Source organism: Urocitellus parryii, chromosome 11 (genome assembly GCF_045843805.1).
Source record: "Urocitellus parryii isolate mUroPar1 chromosome 11, mUroPar1.hap1, whole genome shotgun sequence".
Classification (NCBI taxonomy): Eukaryota; Metazoa; Chordata; class Mammalia; order Rodentia; family Sciuridae; genus Urocitellus; species Urocitellus parryii.
In genome coordinates, this window is record NC_135541.1 from 20,958,575 (window position 1) to 20,980,734 (window position 22,160).

The 22,160-nt window shown below is 44.0% G+C and overlaps 1 protein-coding gene across 1 annotated transcript in view; it reads right to left on the bottom strand.

Annotated features, from left to right (window-relative positions):
• Csmd2 (CUB and Sushi multiple domains 2) overlaps positions 1 to 22,160 on the bottom strand; it is a 540,652-nt gene that overhangs the window by 192,288 nt on the left and 326,204 nt on the right. Inside the window, exon 14 of the mRNA XM_026406835.2 lies at positions 2,462 to 2,788. Within this exon, the coding sequence (XP_026262620.2) occupies positions 2,462 to 2,788 (327 nt within the window). The remainder of the gene's footprint in view (positions 1 to 2,461; positions 2,789 to 22,160) is intronic.

Below are 22,160 nucleotides of genomic sequence, written 5' to 3' on the forward strand. Positions count from 1 at the left end.
ATGTTCACATACCTGTGCACACTCACAGATGTACACACATGCATACAGAAGGAATATGGGGCTGTTCACAAAATCTAGCAGCACAATCTCTAAGTCAAGGATTTAAGCCCTGACCATTTCTACCTGTGTACCTTTTCAGAGCTCAGTTTCTTAATATGTGAGAAGGATCTTGGCTTATGGGGCTTGGTTGTGAAGCTACCGGTAGATTGTAGACTGCTCAGCGCAGGGTCTGACACACAGTAAGTGCTCAATAAACAGCAGCTAGAATTGTCATTGTCAGTTATGCCCCATGTGGAAGAAGGATCAGGTTTACTGCCAGGAGCTGCTGAAAGGGGATCTCCCAGTCCTGCTACAGGGGCACAGATTTTAAGTCCCATGTGGGAAAGCATGGCACCTCTCTAGCTGTGGAGAGAACTGCCTGGGGCCGAGTCAGGCTCAGCCCTGATGATCACCATGAGACAGGGGAGGAGATGAATGTCTTCTGGGGGAGACTGTGTTAGCTCCCAAATGTTCATCCATGGGCCAGTGTTTCACTGGATGCATCTGAATCCTTCACCTCTGTAGATTCTGGGACCCTGTCCCCTTAGAGATTCTGACTCAGTAGGACTAGGATGGGGTTTAGTTATGTAAAAAGTTATTTGCCTTTCTCCATCCAGCTGTATATATAAGTGTATAGAAAAATACTTGCTACCTCTAATTCTAATTCACCAAGTGCTGGCAAGGACCATTATTGGGTGGGGGATTCTGGGTGGTGCTTATTATTTTGCATTGACCTTTCCCAGATTGTGAGTGTTGCCATGTTGCATATGTATCATCCTGATGATGGCAGAGAGAAACTCTAGGGAGAGCGGGTCCTCAGGCGGGTCTGCCCTCCCAGTGGAGCTGGTTCCCTGGGATTCCTGGGCCTCCTTTTCCCCAGGACTCTGGAGATGTTCCTTCCCTGGAAAGCAGGGACTTAGTGGGATCTGATTTTCCTTGTTCACTGAAAGTATCCATATGCCCAGGTTCCTCACTGGGGAGCTCTCAGCTCTCACCGTCCCCGAGGCATGAGCTTCCCAGGCTTCCTCTTCCCCTCATTCCTGCTACTGCACTGGGGTGAGAAAAAGCCGCAGCCACCCACAGCTCCTTCCATTCAACAGGACTTGACTGATCCTTGCCTCATCGCATGCCCCTGCTGGGCAGAGGGGATGGGAAGAGAAGTAACAGGTACCTGCTTCTCTCAAAGCTCATGATCTTATGGGAAAAGCAGGGAGGAGGACAGGGATGCTCAAGAGCAGGACCCTGAGGCTAGAAGAGGATGCTTAGGAAAGGTGGGACTGGGCTCTACCTCCTCCTGTCCCTGGACGGTGGGAACTGGGGAGTCGCGCCTTGAGAAGGCTGTTCCCAGCAAGTCTGCTGTCCTGAAGAAGGGTGGCAAGGGAAATGGGCCTGAGCCTGGGTGCTTCCTTGAAATTCGGGGCACAAAATGGCCCACTATGTAGCCATTGAAGTCTTTAGCTCAACTGGGCCCCAGGGATAGGTGGGACAAGGGGACACAATCTCTTTGCCAAGGGTGGGGGTGGGGGTTGGGAAGAGATGGGCTTCTTCATATGGCTCCAGGTAAGTGTTTGTGGGTGTGGGGCAGAGCTTCAGCTGGGGACCTGCATTTCCAAAGCAGCCTCTGGGAAAGGATCTGGAAGCTTCAGTCCCACCTGACTATTTGTCAGGGGCCAAGTTCCCTAGGTTTATTGTTTCCTGTGACCTGATAACAACTTGCTGCTATCATTGGAGCTTGGCTTTGTTCAGTTCCTAGGTTTCTATCCCACTCCTACCCACTGTTATCTTGAGATACAGGAATGAAAAATACTCACTATGGAACTTCAAGTTGCTTCTAGAGAAGGGGCCCAGGGTGGAAACTGGAAGTGACAACTTTGAGATTGTGGTTCTACGAGGGGCTATGACTAGATGCCCTAAGAGTGGTCTCCAGGCCAAACAGAAATGCTGCTCCAAACCTTTGTTTTTACTTTGACCATGGGAATGGGACTGGGCAAAGCAAAGAGTGGGTAACCCCCAGGAAAACCAGGGGTCAACAGGAAGTAGTGTTCAGGAACTCAGGGAAGCACAGCGGAGAGGGAATTGGGAGTTAATGCCAGAATGCCAGAGGCCTCCCTGGTTCTAGAAGGGCCTTGTAGAGGGGGGAGACTGGGAGGAGAAAGGAGGTTTCCGAGCTCCCTTGATATCACATGTCACCTAGGGAAATAATGCTCATTGGAAAGTGAGACCACAGAAAAGAGGTCCTGGCCAGCAGGCAGACATTTATGCTTTTTCTGGTCATTCTGGGGTCTCCCAAGCCAGGGCCTGTAAGCCAGCAATGCCCTTGGGATTGGTGCACCCACATCAGCACTCCTCCCTGGAGCACTGCCCCTCATCCTCAGAAGTGGACACTCAGAGATGCTCAGATAGCGACAGAAGGTGGACTCACTGGTAAAGGTGATGTTGAAGCCCCTCTTCCCCGTGGAGTGGTCAGTCTGGAACTCAAGACGGGCCACGTGGCCACTGCTCGTGATGGAGGAGGGGAGCTGGTTTCCTGAGAAGGTGCCCAGGACCGGAGCCTCGGCCGTGGCCCCATCCTTGATGACCAGAAAATCAAACTGAGGCTCCACATCAATGTCATTGAAGGCCAGGTGGATGCGGCTCTCCGGCCTGGCCAGGATGAGCCAGACGCAGTGTAGGTGGTTGCCATAGTCCTCTGGGTAGTTGGGAGACAGGACGACTCCGGAGGGACTGGTGAAGTTGAAGAAGCAGGAAACTGCAAGAGAAGAGCAGGGGAGGTCAATAAGTGTCCCCAACATTCTGCCCAGGCCACTGAGGCCTGGCAGAGGAGCATTTTCTTAATCTACTCCAGGGTTGGGCTGGACTGGCTGGGCTCTGAGCTCTAGGCGGAAGGCCTGCTGAGTTTCATGCCAAGCATAGACTAGAAGGTTCCCTTTGGCAAAGGGCAGACATGGAGGAGTTGGTAGTCTCTTGGCCCCTCTCCCCCATTTCAGTGGCCACCCCAGGCAGTCTGCATGCTTTTGGTCCCTGGTGTTGAGGGTATTGTCGGCTTGGTGTGCAGCAGTAGGAAAGGACATTGATCATGGAGATTGACATAGTGGTGGAAATCTCCCAGAGAGAATCCAAGTCCATTTCTCTCTTTTAAATGTTTTTGATGGGAAAATGATAGGTAGCCCTGGGGATTCTGACAGCTTCAAGCCACAACAAATGCTATGCTAATGAGGTACCAGGTGAGCACCATCTCTTAGAGACCAAAGCTTTTGAAGGAACTGGGTGAGAGGCCACAGGGTCTTATCTTCATGCCCTGCTCACTTCCTGTTACCTTTTCCTCCCTGCACCCTGAGAACCCAATCTTCTTCCAAAGCCCTCATTTAAAACCATTTTCATGCCAATTGGTCATTCCAGACCCAGAAACAAGGATAAGGCAAGGAAACGGCATTAAATGGAAAAACAGACCAACAGATAATAAATCAAAATTAGAAGGAGGAAATAAAAGACGAACAAATAATTGCAACAACTATGATTCAGGGAAATATCAATATTGAATTAAGGCTTTTATAATTCTAGATGAGCATCCCCAAGATGAGCAAAGAGTACGCTCCGAGCACTCAGAGGAGAGCAAATAGAATGAACATGAAAACACAGTCCATGTCACTAGAGAAAAGTCAAGAAAGAGACATAAAACCCAATACCTTTGAGGCTTTGTGGGAACTCGCACATGCATTTAATGCCGGTTGCAGAGGAAAGCCGATGGAACCCTTTGGAAGGGAGCATAGGAATTCTTATTAAGAGCCACAGAGCTGTTTGAACACTCTGACTCAGTAATCTCCCGAAATTAATTCAAAAGAAAAAGAGCCACCCGGACAAAGCTGACGATAGTGACATAATTGTATTATGGAGAAAAAAAAATGAGAACAAGCTATCTGTCAGTCAGCCCAATAAAATGAGGTAAATTATAGCCTTTAATGTGATGCGGTTGGAACGCAATCATTAAAGTGATAAATATGACCTTGTAGAAAGAGTGTTAAACATCATTTTAAGTAAAACAGTAGATCATAAAATTATACGTGTACTTTTGATGATAGCTATTAAACACTTGTTTATGTATGGATGAGGTTTGGACACGGTCCCCAAATAAAAATGGTATTAGGGTAATAGGTTTCAGGGTGATTTTTTTTCCCAAAATTAAATACCTTTTAATTTTTGTGATTGCAAAAATGCTCTAGCATTTCTAAACATTTTTTTAAAAAAAATTACAGAAAATGACAAAGAAGAAAGAAAGGAATATGCATAATCACTTAAATCCCTGTATGTTTATATCTATATTTGGTGTTAATAATATTGATTTATAGTTATACTAACTATAAATGAAGCTAAGATGAAAAAATAATAAAATTCCTTTTGTCCAAGGAAACACCACACACACACACACACACACACACACACACACACAGGGAAGTAGTGACTTCATGTGGCAAATTTCCTCTTGCTTCTCCCTGCCCCACCCATCTCCTTATGTGCAAGAGGAATTTCTTTTCCAATCTGCCACAGACAGCTCTCCCACCAACCTGAGAAAAGTGAGCCTGGTCTCTAAGACCATTCTGTCTCATCCTTATAATCCCTCTATTTTTAAGTATAGAAAGAATTTGAATCAGGGGGAGAAAGAACACAGAAAAGCTTTTAAAGCGATGCATGATAAAGTTAAGAGCAGAGATTATTGGGTATTACTGAGGGTTTACTAAATATGGGACACTATTCTAAGCACTTCCATCAGTTCCTCAATTTAATGGTCACAATATTCTTGAGGTCGGTATTATTATTAACCACAATGAAACATGAAAACATTGAGGCACAGAGAGGGTAAGTAACTTGCCAGGGTCACATAGCCAGTAGATGGTAGTACCATATTCATATCCATACAGTTTGACTCCAGGGACCAAGCTCAGCCACCCCTCCACACCCAGTATGAAAATGATACTGCCCACTGGGCCTCAGTCTGACAGTGGAGTCCCTGGGAGATCCTTCCGTTTATCCCAGGCATTGCTTCAGCCCTGATCAGGCCAGAAAATGGAGGCTCGGCCACCCTGACCCCAGCTTTGTGGTAGTTCAGTTGTGGGTACCAAACAAATGATGCCCACAGGCAATGACCTTGAAGACAGAAGGGGCCTGTCATGTGGCCTATTAAACCAGTCTAAGATAAGCCAAAGACGAAGAAAGATGCTACAATTTCAGAGGGAAGATGACGAGGAACACTATAACCAGATGAACAAACGGATTTGTCCAAGAGAATTTAATTAATACCATCTGAGCTCCCACCCACTACCCCATCACTCATTTTATTTATAGCCTTTTTTCAGGGGCACCAGTTTAGATCTTGAGTAGCTATATATGGTAGCTCCACTTATCTCTAAATTTGTCTTGTTCACTTGTTTAGTTGTTTACGGCTTGGCCCTCTTTCTCCCCAGCATATACCCAGATGTTCTGTGAGAGCAGAAACCCTGTCTAATTGCTCTAAACTTCTAATGGCTCCCACAGTACCTGGCACACTCTAGGCGCTCAGCCAGCACTCGCTGAATGAACCAGTGAGTATCCAATGGTTGATAGATGTGAAAAGACAGTGACCTAGACATATAGGCTTCACAATCTCATCCCACTCCAAAACTCAAGCAACAGAATTGACCAAAGCCTGTAAAAATAGCTGGACATCTGTGTTAGTCCTGGAAATGAGAAAATACTGTGGCACGATCGTCAATACATTTCTCTCAGACACAGTACAGATGTAGCCCTAAATAATAGTAGAAAAGGGTGTGACCCAACCAAGTCATTGAAAAGCAGACATAACAGAAGCTGCTCTCAAAGACCTCAAAGAATATGGTCTCCACACACCATTCATAAAAGATCACTTGAAGATATTTTCTGTTCAATGGAGAGATGAGTCAAAAGGAAGAACTCAAGTATGGGAAAGCTGTGGTTAATAAAAAAAAAAGATTAGTAACAAGCGAATAAACCAACATCGTAATGAATCTAAATAATTGCTATAAAATGGAATGCAAAGGTAACAAATATTCCTTGGAAGAGAACACAGAAAATATCATTCCCATCCAAACCCCAGGGTAAAATATTCCAGATTATACTGACATAAAGAATAAAGTTAGAGCAAGGAGATCTGCTCATTTCCTCATCTTGTAAGAAATTGTTTTATAGTTTCTATGGCTAATTAGAGAAAAATAGGTTAGAGTGTGTTTTTAAAGATGTTAAGTGTAATTAGTAATAGAATAAGAAATAGCTTATCCTTATAATTACTAAAGGGGAAAAAGCAAAGCAGTCAATTTAGAAAAAACAAATGGAATTCAAAGGAAAAAATGTATAGAGGAGAACTAGAAAGTAAGGTGCTTAAAAAAAGATAAAATTTGATTTATGACAATAAATATATATAGCTTAATCTTCTAGTAAAATACAACCCTTAGTTTGAGACAAGACAAAGTAAGTCTAGGTAGTTGACTACCTAGAGGAATGGGCCAAGTTGGTTCACAACAGAAGAGTGTCACAATTTCCCAATGCCCAGGCCCCAAAGGCTCCTATTTGGTTGGTGTAGTAGGCCTAGTCATCAAGGATATTAAAGCTCCCCAGGCAATCCTAAATTGCATCCAGAATTTAAGAACTACTGGTGGAAGTAAATGTGAACAACAGTAACAAAAAGTAGTTTTAACATTAACTTCAGACCCTCCGATGTTATATTACAGCTGGCTCTTAGATGGCCCTTTTTTCCAGCCAATAGTCTTGGACAGCTACCAAAAGACATTTCCTCTTGCACCTGGAATGAGATGGGGCTGAAAAACTGACACTATTAGAAGGAGACTATGGCCTTATAAACTCTGTCTTCCATCTCAAGAGAGAACCCAGACCTGCCCCGACCAGGACAGGAGAAGGGATATGCAGTGTCCCACCATAGCCTCATCTTTCTCACTCTGGAAAACTGTATAGACAGTTTACTGGTCTGTTTCTATAGGGAATAGGAAGGGCCTGATTCTCAGTTCCCAAATGAGGACAGTAACTACAACAAAGCGCTGTAACTGGATCTCAGCGTTATCAATCATCCAACTTAGAAGGGAGAGATCAGGTGATTACCAGGTGGTGCTATCGCTCTTGACCTTGGCTGGGAAAAGCTTTTAAGTTGGAAGGTTCTCAAGGAGGTTTAGACTTTTGAAAAACAATAGTGGTGGAAAACTCATGAACAGATGGAGGTGGAAATACTGTGCATAATATAAATTTACTATGATCTTGAGTAATAAATGAAAGGGGCTTGTTGGAGAATTCTCTTAGTACATTTTCCTTTTGGTGTGGTCACTGTTGCTTTACTGCTTTCAAAATTCTAAGTCAATTACTTGGACTAAGAGAAGGGAGACTTCACCAATCCTTACAAAAACCAAAATGAAAAGCCAAAGATGATAGTTAAAATCTGGATGATGAGCCCATTCCCAAATGAAGACATGATAGTTATGATTCTGTATGCCCCAAAGCATTGAAACAGACATAATAAAATATGCTAATTTGAAGTCAAAAGTAAATAAAGATAAGGAGGATCTGAAAAATACTAGGAGTGGATATGATGTGTTAGTCAGCTTTCTGTTACTATAATAAAATACCCAAGAAAAACAACTTAAAGGAGGAAAGGTTTATTTAGGCTCATGGTTTCAGAGATTTCAGCCCATTGTCGATTGGCTTCATTGCTTCTGAGCCTGGGATGAGCAGTATATCATGGTGGAAGGGTGTGGCCAAGCTCACCTCATTATGGCTGGGAAGCAAGAGAGAGGGAGGAAGGGGCTGAGAACAAAAAGAATCTTTCTAGGGCATACCCCCGTGACCTTCCTCCAACTAGCTCCTGCTTCCTAAAGTTTCTGCCAGTTCCCAATAATCCATAGGCAATTAACTTGTCAATGGATTAATCCATTGATGAGGTCAGAGCCCTCAGGATCCAAACACTATTCAACAACCCCACCTCTAGACATTGCTACGTTGGGGGACCAAGCCTTCAACACAGGAACCTTTGGGGGGCATTTCAGATCCAAACCATAATGTGGGTTTATTTGAAACTGTGACTTTTAAACAAGGAACACACCTTCTTTACAGGTGCCCATGGAATATGGCAAAAACAGATCTTCTTTTATGTTACAAGGAAAACTCCATAAATTCTACTACAAAACAAAAACTACTGGGTCACATTTTCTGTTTGCAGGACAGACTAGAAATCAACAAAAAAGAATAAAGAAAATCCATAATCATTTGAAAATTCACAAAATTCCTAAGTTCCTGAGTTCAAAGAGGAAAGAAGAGCTTTCAATACAGACTGCTTATAATGGTGATGATACTAGGCCAAAGCTGTAGTAAGGAGAAAATTCATAGCCTTACTCATTATTGAATAATAATAATAATGATAATAATAATAATAATAATAAAGAAATATAAATGAAATGAGTATTTATACTCAAAAAGTTACAAAGAGAATAACTAAAGAAGATTAAGAAGAGAAGGGAGAATAATAAATTCAGAAGAGATAAAAACAGCCAGCTTCTGAAGAGACAAATAAAGGAGAAATTGCTGGTTGTTTTAGTTAAGAAATAATAACAACAGCAATGACAATAATAATAATAATACATTAAGGCAATAATCCAATTATAAAAGAATGATGAATATAATATACTAATAAATTTGAAATCTTGTCAAAATGAAGAATTTCCCAGTCAAATCTGAATTACCAAAATTACTATGAAGGGAAAATCCTAAGGCAAATGGGAACTACTTAGGGGATAGGTGGTTTCATAGGTAGTGCTTTAAACGTTTATACAAACTTGTAATAGCCAAACTATTTAAATTAATCCTGAACAAATATTCTCACCATGATAGTGTACACGTTTCTATCCACCTACTCACACATGGTCACATCAACAGTGTAGCACAAATCCTATATGCAAAGTGCTAAAAATCAAATTCAGCCGCAAAACAATAAAAACACAGCCTATATAACCAAAATAGCAAAACTTTACTGATAGAAAAGTAAATTTAAAAATGGAGACAATATCCCTTGTTGAAAAGAGTTCATAAGTTGACAATTATCCTTAAAATGTTAAAATGTGTAGTGATGATACACATTTTAACCCAATTCCAGAGAAGATCCATACCAATTTTTTTTTCCTGGAACTAACAGCAATTGTAAGTTCCATTTGTTGGAATAAACAAGTCAAAACAACCACACTCTCCTTGCGATAGATGAGAAAAATAACAAATGGGGTCTTAATAAACATCCAAGAGCATCATGTCTTAACTCATTAACCATCACAGCAATCTCTGAGGTGGATACTTTTAATTATTAAGTTCATTATTTAGATTCAGAAGTTGAGTTCAAGTAACCTGCTCATAGTCACACAGCCTTATGTGATGGGACCAGAATAATGAACCCCGTCAGGCTGGTTCCAGGGCCCACACTCTCAACCACAACATGTGATTCTACTCAGGACAAAAGGCTTGTCGATACAGATACTAAGTACATTAAAACATGCTATAAAGCTGTAACAATGAAATCTGTATTGAATTGGTTTTGAGTGAGAGATCAATGGAACTGAAAAAGAAAGTCTACAAATAGACATAGGAATGTAAGAATTTAATATATGATGAAGGAGATTTCAAATTAACAAGGTTACTTGATCAATATAAGATACTAGAACAAATGGCTAACCACTTGTTAAAAAAAATCAACAAAAAACTAGACAACAGCTGTTTCCATACATCAGAAGAAAATATAAAAAAATATTTGAATAATTTCAGAGGTGCAGGAGGAATTTATTAGCATTAAATCAAAGTTAGAAATCTTAAAGGAAACAATATTTTAAATTGAAATGGAAAATTTTGGATTTAAAATATCACCCTAATCAAGGCTCAGTGAGGAACAAACTGGAGAGAAAATAGTTTCAAGTTATTGCAGTTGAATATTTATTATGTTTCAGATACAAAGAACTGGAATTCAGAAATAAGAGAAACTCAAAATAGATATTGACCGAGGAAATTTAAGAGGAACTAACAAAGGAGTAAAGTTGGCCAGTGAAGATGTGCAAAGATATACAATATTATTAGAAAAAGAGAAATGTAAAAAGATTGAGCTACTTATTTGGCCAAGGACAAAAATGGCACAGAACTTTTTGAGGAAAAGGAGGGAAGTTGGCAAGGTGGAGACCAAGCAGTCAAGAGGTAGACAGGAAAACAGGAGAGTGGTGTCACATGGACAAGGAGAAGGGATTTTAGAGGAGGACAGGGCATCTGCTTGGGGAGGCTGCTGTGTGCATGTCTCCTCTGGGCTGAAAACTATTTACTGGGTTTCAGCAACAAGAGGCTCCCTGATGACTTCTGGGAGAGCAGATTTAGAGGATCTGTGGATGCACAGTTATAAGGGGGTGGATGACAGGGGCCTGGGAGGTGAGGCACACACACAGCAAGGGCAGAGATACTGTCAGAGAAACCCATTAAAAATGGTAGAGCCATTTTTAATGACCCGTGGAAGGTCATTAAAAAGATGCTCTTGAAGGGGATCATGGAACTCTGGCCTTTTGTCTCTTTTGCTTCCTGGCTGTGAGGTGGGTGGTTTTGCTCTGCCTTGTGCTCCCACCATGGTGAGCTGCCTTGCCACAGGTCCAAAACAGGGAGCCAATCAATCTCAGATGGGAATCTCTAAAACTCTGAGCCAAAATAAACCTTTTCGCTTTATAAGTTGATTATCTAAGTTATTTGTTATAGTGATGGAAAGTTGACTGACACAGAAGGTGAGAGGTGGGGGAGAGTCCATAGCAAAATGGGTGAATCAGTGGGCTATGACCCATATGAAACTGATGTGGTAGATCATGAGAAAGGTGTTAAGAAACAAAAACAAACAAACAAACAAAAAACAAAAGAGAACAGAAAAGTATGTCAGTTCATTACAGGTAGTAAAGGTAAGCACTGTTTGTGAAAGATAGGCTGCAATAATGTGCAAGTGTGTACTGAATGTGATGTAAAAATGCATTTCTTAATGTGATGTTAAAGGTGTCTGGAGATGCCTGACCTTAAGCATAAATGTGATTATATTAAAATTTTCTTCCTGATGTATAATCTATGGTGGGATTGGTTTTCAATAGGAGAAAAGATTGATCATCTATTATAAAAGGAGAGAAGGATGGAGGGAGAGTGAAGATGGTCTACACACTTGATGTTTTTAGTCTTTGGAAGCTGTATGAGTTGCCTGTGAGATGGAAGGCAAGGTCATTCTCAAGTGCAATATGGGGGTGGGGAATGGGTCTGAGGAGAGGGAGAATGCTTGAGGTAGTTTCCATGGAGAAGTGGAGAATAGCCTGACTTGAAAAACACAGATGGATTGCCAGGCAATGTTGCAGGCTTGATTGAGATGGGTGACCGTGAATTGGTAGCAGTGCCAGTTTGCCCAGTTGGGCGGTTTTTCTCCAGCAACTCACCCCAGCAGATGTGGCCCACTCAGATGGCTCTTGGTTCACTGTGTGTCTCTGGATCAGTAAACTGAGGAAGCCCTGCTGATTAAGGCTAGAGCTGGGCTGGAAGGGAGGCCTTGCAGCTCACCTGCATTTCTTTTGCCTCTTTCTGCTCACCGTCATTTCCATCTCAGTTATCTAGATGCCATCTTTGGGACTGGGTCTTGGTGAAAGTTATCATTTAGCCTCACTGGTCCCAAAGAGGCTGTGTGAGGTTCTTAAGGCGACATGCATCAAGGGTGAAGCTAGTCACTTGGCAGCCTCATTCTTATCATAGATGAGATTAACTCTAGCCTTGGTGCTCTCTGAGAATACTGAAGACGCAGTATTCTAGAAATGTACACACATTTCATAAGGAGCAGAAAGCACAAATAGTCCTGGCTAAATATGTCCTGAGCACATTAATTATTAAATTCATATTTGATAGAATCGGATCTGAAAGCCATGAATTGTGCTCAAGTTTTTACATTTATTTATTTTTTGCCTGATTCCCGCCTCTTGAGGGTTTGGACAATTGGTGTCCTGAGATGAATTGGCAGGACATTCAACAGAGCTCCCCCTCCCCCTTCTGTCTTCCATGACACCCATTCCAGCTTGGACGTCAAGCTCTGTCTTCTCCCCGACTTTTACATTTGGAACATAAAAGGCCCTCTTTCTGGGTCATCTTTTCATTTTAAATTCCACGTTCTCATTAGGGCCCCCACCCTGCACACGCCTCCTAAATGTAGACTCAGGACAGACCTCCTCCCGAGCTACAGACATGGATGTGCGATGGTCTCTGAAACGTCTTCACCTAGGTGGCGTTTCAATGGCATGATGTGGCATCTGCTGCCTGCCAGCCTCTGCCCTGCAGATGGGGTGAGCAGACACAGGATGGAGAAGCACGTCCAAGACCCTGTGCTGTTTATCTTCTCACAGATGACAAAGAACCCAAGACCCAGCAAAGGGAAAAAGTGAATGGGGTGAGCATGCGCGACTTTCAACAAAGGGAACAGAGATGGCCGGTTTGAGGAGGTGGCCTTGGAACTGTGGCCTGATGACAAAAAGCCAGCCATCCCAAGGACAACCATTCCAGGTGGAAAGAACTCTAATTGCAAAGGACCAAGTGGGGAATGAGCTTGGGACTTGTGGGGGACAGAGGAGGACAGTGTGGCAGAAGCGTGGCGGTGGATGGAACAAGAAGCATGAGATGAGTCGGACAGGATGGCAAAGGTCTTTGAGCCCATGGAAAAGGGTCTGGGTTTTATCACAGCAAGTTTAACTAAATGTGTTCCAAGCTGAACCTCTGGTCTTCTCCCCCAAACTTGATTCTCCTAGATTCTAGAATGTTCCCTGGCATCTACAGATGATTCAACCCTGCCATCACCCAGTGTGAGCTTTCCTTAGGCCCTCTTCTCACCTCCACTTGCTCCCAAACAAACACCCATGGCCCAGACACACCCTAGACTTGATGCACAACAGCCTGATGTACAGCTCTACAGGAAATCCCACCGGCACCTTGAACGCGTGTCCAAAATTGAACTCTTTATCTATTTTCCAAAGATCCTTTCATTCCTTATCTTCATGAATGACAACGTCCAATTGCCTAAGAGAAATATATCCACTGCTTCTCCCATGCTCCCACAGCCAATCAGGAGCTAACTCCTGTGGGTTCTGTCTCCTCAGTAATCTCTTGTACTTGTCACATCCTCATCACAGCCCTATTAAGTGGAGACCCCAGTCTCCCACTTTAAACCTCACTCCTTTGGAATCCGTCCTCCACAGTGGCTCAATATGGAGAGCCAATTTTGTAGATCACAACTGTCTGTTCTGGTGCATCCTTGCCTGGGACTCTTTAAGGACTCCCTGCTGCTTGCAGGATAATGTCTAGACTCCTCAAAGGGGCAGGGGACTCTCAAGAAAATAAACAAGGAAGGATTACACTTCTGGATAAGGATAGACGTTCCCTCTGGGAGGGTGACAGGTGAGGAATGATGAGGAAGAACCAGCATTGCGAGGGACATTTCAATATGGCGAAATGCCAGCTGCAAAGGCACTGAGGTAGGAAAGTTTCAAGGGGAAGAATGGCATGAGATGAGGGATAGAGGGAGGAGGGAGTTAACCATGGACTGCCTCCTAGGCCTTTTGCTCAGGGATCTCCCTTGGCATCCAGAACACTCGGCTGAGGCACAATCCCTTGCTTGGCTTGAAGGTCTGTTGGGCCACAGCTAGGGTGGCCATATAAAATATTGTCCACACTGGGACTCTTTTGAAAATTAAAAGTGAAACTATTAATAATCAGTAGAACAAAAGGTTGTATATAGGGATTGTCCCAAGCAAATAGGGATATATGGAGGCCCCACTCACGGTCCTTTTATTTCTGACCATAAAAGCATCCTTTCTGAGCTGGCAGTCACTTCTGCTTCAAGTTCCTTCCTTACTGCCCATTCCCTTCTGGAACCAGAACCCCACACAGAAGCTCATTGATGAGGGTCTGAAAGCTGTGGAGTGGTTGCCCACTATGGCCATCCCCCATGCCCCTTAGAACCTCACTGGGTTCTTGGTTTCAATTACCTGTCTGCTTATCAGTCCCACCTCGGAGAATTACCCACAGCCTGCAATGATCCTGCAGCATGGGCTGATTCTGGCCACACTTCCAGAATGATGCCCACCTTCCTGGGGTTGCTCAGCCTCCAGACCCTCTTCATGGCCAGGACATGAACTGGGATATTCATGAGCTCCTTCACTGCTGGTGAGGCCTGGAGGGGTCTCATGTCACCAGCTCACAGGACAGATTCTGACACTTTGTGGAGCAAGGTGTGAAGAATGTCCCTTAGTCTGCCCTCCTTATAACTAGCTGCGTCCACACTGGAGGGCTCAGATTTTACCTTAAAAAATGATCATAAATCCATACATGTAGCCAAAGAAAGCCACCATCCCAAAGGTGGAGCAAATATGAATCCTAAAAATTTTGAGTTTGCATCTCATTTTTTACTTACTAAATGTACACCTTTTTTGGGGGGGTGGGTACCAGGAGGATTGAATTCAGGGACACTCAACCACTGAGCCACATCCCCAGCCCTATTTTGTATTTTGTTTAGAGATAGGATCTCACTGAGTTGCTTAGCGCCTTGCTTTTGCTGAGGCTAGATTTGAACTCAGGATCCTCCTGCCTCAGCCTCCCGAGCCACTGGGATTACAGGCATGAGCCATTGAGCCTGGTCTAAATGTACACTTTGATGGTGGTGGGAGAGCAGGTATTTTACCTCTCTGAGTCTTTTCCCACATGTATGAAGATGGGATTAGTAACTTCTAAACTAGAGCTCTGTTGTGAAGACCCAGTGCCATGAAGCTTGAGAGACAGGGAGTCTAGCATGTGCCTGATACTTGGGGTTATACGTTCATTCCCTGGTTTAAAACAAGAGGGTCTGTGCCAGTTCTGCTGCTGAAGGCAGTGTCCCAACTCACGCTTCTGCTCAGTGTGTCTCTGAGTCTCAACTGGCCAACTGAGGCAGCAAAGGGGTTGCCTTCCTCCCCTGCCTTAGCCTGGCATCCACCAAACAAGACAACTCTGAGAAAACTCTAATAGAACCCCTCGTTTGCAGGAATGATTGACTGCTTGGTTGCCAACTATGAAGGGAGCTGCTGTCTTCTGTAGGCAGAAGAGATGCTCTGTCCCTGGTGCTCACAGCTTGTACTGGAGAGATGGGTATTCTGTCATTCTTTTTTAAAATTTTTTTTTTGTTTTTTAGTTGTTGGTGGACACAATACCTTTTATTTTATTTGTTCATTTTTTTATGATGTGCTGGGGATCAAACCCAGTGCCTCATGCATGCTAGGCAAACACTCTGCCACTGAGCTGCAACCCCAGCTCCAGTATTCTGTCATTCTTGAATTTGACTGGGGATTCTGAGAAGCTGAGACACATATGGCAATAGCTTCCCTGAAGACCCAGTCCCTCGATGTCCCAAGCAAAGGCTATTCACAAGTACTTCTTGCCCTTGTGAGATCGCACAATTACGGGTTCCGTGTCCCTAGAGCCCCTGTGTGACTCAGAGGGTGATATCCTTGCCACAGGGGCAGATCCCAGCCAGTCTCTGTGCCCTGCTGGGGTTAGCTTCAGTTTTCTTATTACCCCACGGGCCAGACACAGGGATCAGCTGGGGAGAAAACTGGCTTGGTATTATGCCATCCCAAAGCCCAAGCCATTCCACAGCCCAGAGCAATTCAAAAAAGAGTGTGGACAACATCTGTAACAGCCCAAAAGGAACAGGGGGAGGGAGGAGGGAAGGAAAGGGGAAATACCAGAGGATGATATTGGTCAAATTATATTGTTATATTTTGTGATTGAATAAATATGTAACAACAGAACCTACTATTATGTAAAATTATAATTCACTAATAAAAACACTGGGGGAAAAAAAGTGCTTCCAGGATAGTGGGCCTAGGCCACCGGGTCTTGGAGGCCCTTGGGGCCTGTCCTCTTCTCATGATTCCTGAGTTCTGCTAGAGGTCACCATGTTTCCAACAATGGTTTTAGCAGAAGACCTTTATTCAGGCAGATTAGAACCACCCATGCCAAATCACACCTCAAATCACCACCCACAGAAGACTGGGAGAGAAGACCTTCACCCAGGGAGACTAAAATCATCCATACCCAGTCACACCTCAAATCACCACCCACAGAAGACTGGGAAAGAATAGAGATGGCTGCTCAGCACCATCATAGGGAAGTCCATTTGGATTTCCCTCCAGAGGAATCCGCCATAATCCAGGGGCATAGACTGTTAGCCTGAGACAGCGACCTTCAATTCCATAGGGGGGGAAGCCTGGGGCTAGAGGCCCATTACTGAACTCCCTCCCATTGAGTCCCCCATAAGGTTGTCTTTGTACATAAGGGAGGGCCAAAAGGGTTCTCCTAGAAAGCCAAGCCCTATAAGAAGTGAGTGGTGTCTTCTCCAAGAACCACAGAACCCGAGGCCACCTACAACACCCAGGGCTGACAGGGATGGATTTCTGTCCAAATAAGATGCTGTATTCACCAAGGGGCCCAGAGAACAGGGGGAAGGATCCTGGTAGAACTCTACACTCTAGCTCCTGAGTCAGTAGCTGTGAGAATAGACCCTGGTTGGTGGAGCTCTGTGTCTGCCTCCATTGTTCTCTGAGTTAGACACAGTAGAGCACAGCTGAGAAGATGCCCAGAGCATTCAATATTTTACACAGAAAAAAAGAGCTTGTTGGTTTGATCACAGCTGAAGCGAGAGTGACTGAGATACCCATTTCCCCACAGGTAGAGGTCACTACCCAGGACTAGATTACTGCAGCTTGGTCAGTACCACCCAGATGGTTGTGGCCCTAGCATTTCTTGGACAGGGCTCTTGGCTATAGGAACATGGCCTTTGGACTGGGCCTTGAATTAAGTCATGTTTGCAGTTCACTTTTGGATAGATTCCTAGGTTGGACTGGACTAAATTTTGCCTATGTTACAATTCTCCAAAATGACTTCTGAGAAGCTTCCAGTTGGAATATATTTTTTTTCTTCCTTTCTTAAAATACTTTGTGACCACATCTATTATTGTGAAATATGGTGTTTATGTCACTTACTAGACTATGAGCCCTTGGAGGGCAAGAACCCTGGGCCAACCATCTCCAATACTCTTCCAGTGCTGAGCACAGTGCACAGAACACAGTAGCCTCTCCCTCACATTTTGCTGCATTCAAACTAAATGAAAGCAGGTGATAGCAACAACAGGCTATGATGTCAAAGTGCTGGACCATGCATCTCATTCCTTGCTGGAGGCCGGTATTTCACAGATCCAAGGAGACCATGACCATCATTATAAGACCCTGACTATCATAATAACTGAATTTTGGCATTCTCAGCCTAGCCAGCCTCAGAGCAGTGGCATATGACCATAATATACCATCTCATGCATCATTACCAGATCTCATAGGGCTGCCATCTTGTCAAGGGACCAAATCCTCAGGAAGGACACAAGACCCCACCAAGCAGCTGGCATGACAGGTGTTTCATATTGGAGGTTCAGAAATCTGGCACAACATCTAGGTTACCTAGGAAGGTCTCAGAACAACTCCTGGGCCCTGTCCTAAGTCTACCGGGTATTTTAAGAATGAGGCGAGGGCTTCCACAGTTTAAAATACCATTGAGTGATTCTAATTTTCAGTCAGGTTTGGGTTCCTTTTAGACTGGGTAGAACCACTGAAGGCATCTCATTCCCCTATCTGCCTATTTGAACATAAAAACAGTAAATGATATATGGGACCCAGACTGGTTTGGCAGGAAAAGTGCTGACAGTGTTCCTCTGGACCTTCTGATAGGAGAGCCTTTTCTGTGAGCCAACCTTCCCTCCAATCTTTGCCTGATCCGACCCTGGCCAGGGACACTGGATACCTGTATTCCCTCAGTTCAGATCCTACAGCCAGGTCCTGAGCCAAGTCAAGCCAAGCCTGGTGGCACACTGGGATGTTACGACCCCACAAGCCAGGGGGGTGGGCTCGGGAGGAGCTCAGATACTCATGGGCCCTCTAGGCTTTAGGACCCTCCCTTCCCACCAACCCTTTCTTAACATGGGTGCTCAGCCCAGGGACCAACCTTTAGAGCTGGTTCTGGTTTCTTCTCTAGTCTAGGTGCTGAGCAAAGCCCTTTCTGAAGCTGTGGCCCCTGGCTGGTGTAGGGGTCCAGCCAGAATTACCCCCTGTTCTCCTGAGTACGGAACTGATTCAATCCAGAGGCCTCTTTCCACCATCAAGCATTTGCTGTTTAAACACAAAGGCAATAAGTAATGTATGGGCCTCACACTGGCCCAGGAGGACAGGGGTTGACTCCACTTCCTTGGACATCCTGATAGGCAATGTGGGCAGTGCCTTTGTGGCCATCCCTTCAGCCCTTCTCCTGGCCCTGGACTCCCTCAGCTCTGGCTTACCCTGCCGTGGCTGCCCTGTGATGCCAGGAGGCCCATCCCCAGCCGTGACTAAGCTGCCCACTCTCCAGGTCAGGAATAGATGTGCCCCTGCTACCAGCACAGACTCCACTAAGGTGACCACACCTAGCTCTGCACATCACTAGCAAAGTGAGACCACAGGTTCTCATGTCTAGGTTTTTGAGACCTGGGTGGCAGAGGGAGGGTGCTCTGGAACTCCCCAGTTGTCTGCTCACTTCCTGGGGCCCTCTGTGGTCAGTGGGTCCTTGAAGGAAACCGAGAGCCTGAGGACATTACACAAAGCCAAGGAAGCTCACTCAGCCCTCATCACTGTCAGTGCCCTGTCACCAACATTCCCAGGAATCCTGTTTCCCATACGGAATCTAACACTTTCAGACCTTAGCTGGTCCCAACTCTGGCTCTGAATACTTGAAGGAGGTAATTGTCAAGGACTCCAGTTATTGAGATCGTATTTTCTGGGCCGAAGGAGAAGATGATTGAAATTGCACTTGTCCTGGAAAATCTGGGATTATACACTTACAGGGAATACCAGGTTTTAGTCACAGAGGGGCGGGAAAATGGGGACACGCTTTGCCTGTGCATGGAGCACGGAGGTTGAGGTGGGAGTGGAACTAAAGAAAAGTACCTGCCAATTTCAGAAGAAAGGTGACAAGCCATGTATGTGACCTATATGAAGAAAACCACAGAGCTACTATATTTAGAAAAATGAAAGTGGAGTACCAAAAGAGAGACAAATGCCTCATGGATTTGGGTGGGAAGCCTGCGTATTAGAACAAAGCCCATTTTCTTTGAGTTAATTTACAGTTTAACAGGAGTGCACACACAAAGTCCCAACAGGATAGCTTTTTCCCACTCTGACAAAATGATTCCAAAATTAATCTTGAACAACAAACAGATGAGAATAACAATGAATATTCTGAAAGAGAAAATAATTAAGGAAGGAAGGAATTGTTTTCAGCTCTGCTAGATATTAGAACATATTATAAAACAGCAATTAAAATTATTCAATATGGGGGCTAGGAAAGCCGGAGCAACAGAACAAAGCAGTGACTCAGGAAATAGACTTAACCACATTTGAGGATTCGGTATATGATAAAACAATCCATTTCTCTCAAATCACAAGGGAAGTGAATTACTTAATAAATTATGTTGGAAAACTGCCTAAGAGTTTGGACAATATTATACATTCATCTAAATAAACTCCAGATGGATTAACAAATTGTAGTTTAACAAATCAAATTACTGACAAATAACTAAAAATAGAAGAGAGTATTTCTCAGATCTGTGACAGAATGATAACTCTGTCAGCTTTGAAAAGAAATCATAAACATTGGGGGATTTGTCTACATAAAAATGTAAAACAACTATACAATACAAATTAGCAAACTAGAAAGGGTGGAAGACAAGATAGAGGGTTTCTAACCCATGATAAAAAGAGCACCTTCAAATTGGATTGGAAAGTACCAAGACCTTAGTGTGCCACAGTCCCCACATGGCACTGCCCATGGCAAAGGCATCATGTCTCTGTTAGACAAGGCTGGACCCCATGTGGCTGTGGATAGGCCAAGACTGAAGTCCCCATCCAGTGTCCTGGGATGGAAATTCTGGAACCTTTCCTGACATGTCTTCCATACCTCTTGTCCTAACAGGGGCATGCTCTGCACAATGGATGGGGTGACAGCCTCTTTCCCACACTCTTATCTATGGACCCCACTGGCCTTCCTTATTCACATTCCCTAGGCAGCACCTACCCTCTAGGAACCCCTGCAATCCCAATTACCCAGCTAGTAGTGCATGTGTGTGTATACACGTGTATGTGTGTGTCTGTGTGTGAGTATGAGTGTGTGTGTCAATGCATCCATGGAACACCTCTCCATCCCTTGCACAGGCCCACACCTCTCAGCTTCTCTTAGAACCCACTACTGCAACTTGGATGTGTCCTTTACCACTGTTGGTAAACTGTGGTCCCCAACACTGTCTTCCCATTTTCTGGTCAACCATTCTAACAGAGATGGTGCCCTAGGAGAAGAGGGGCCACGGCAGCCTGTTCATTTAATACATATTTATTGAGCATTGCCACAGGCATGCTCAATAAATATGTGTTAAATAAAAGAATGGGCCCACGAGCTAGGCATGGTGGCACATGCCTGTAATCCCAGCGACTTGGGAGGCTGAGGTAGGAGGATCATAAATTCAAGTGTAAGACCTGGGTTTGAACTCTAGAACTGCAACCCAACTGAACCGGACCAAACCAAACCAAATCAAAACAAACCAAACTTAAACATATCTATGGCATCAGGACTTCTCATTGAAGAAAACAAATTTTAACGTTCAAGGAACCATTTCCTGTCTTGTCTGTCCCTGCAAGGGGAGGGCTCCGGGAGCTCAGGCATTCCAGTCTGGATTCCCAGCACTTGTAACACTTACAACACTGGGCACTTTATAGCATTTGCCAAGGGGTGGGTGTGCCATAGGGACAGATTCAACTCATATGTATTAAATTAGCAAGTTTTAAAAGGCCACACAGATACTTGAGGTTTAGTGAAGCAGATAAAGGTTATAAGCCATCTATAGGAAGAAAACCACTAAGCTGTTATCTCTAGAAAGTGAAAGTAGATGAACATAAAAGAGAGCTATGCTGTTTGTTGATAGCAAGGCCGAAGGCTACAGGAATCTCAATCTTACAGCTTTTGTTATTGACAACATTTTGGGAGAATAATATAACTGTGTGCATCAGAGTTTAAAAAAAACATTCATACTCTGGCCTGATAACTGTACTTCTGGTAATTCATCCCAAAGAAATAATTTAAGAGGAGGAGAAAAAGCCCACGGGCAGGAGGATGTTCATTATAGCCTTATGTAAAATAATTGAACATGATCAGTTGAATAAGTCATGGTCCATTCACTAGAGAATATTCCATTGATCTTTAGAAGGAGAACTGTAGAAGACACAGAGCCACATGGTAAGACAGACGCCACATACGGACTTGGAAACAATGCAAAATGGTATGATTGCTTTGATTGGAACAATGTGAAAGATGTGCAGATGTGTAAGAAAAAAAAGCAATGGACAAATTTGAACCTGTTTTTTTAATTTATGGGAGGGAGATTAAGAATAGTTTCTTCATTCAAATCATTAAATTCATTTAAGCTTTTAAAATACCGGAACGTACCAACAGCCTGTATGGAATATTGGCTCTTGAGTTGAAGATACTTTTTTTTTCCACCTGAGGTATTGGGGATAGAACTCAGGGGTACTTTACCACTGAGCTATATCCTCAGTCCTCTTTATTTTTTATTTTGAGACAGGTTTTCACTAAGTTGCCCAGGCTGGCCTGGAACTTGCGATCCTCCTGCCTCAGCCTCATGACTTGCTGGGATTATAGGTGTGCATCACAGCAGTGAGCTTGTAGGTTCTTCTTGATAGAGACTCACAACACATCACACTAGACACAGCACTAACCAAGCGCCCCCTCAGCCTGAGCAGGGTCATTCCCACGCCCTCCAGGTGAGAATTTGATCAAGAACAGCCCTAACCTAAGAAGGTTGCTGAGTTTGTGCCTGGTAGGGGAATAGATAGTGGATGGGGAGAAGGGATGAGAAAGAGTGAAGATTTGGAAAAGATTTCATCACAAGTACATGGCATGGTGATGTATGG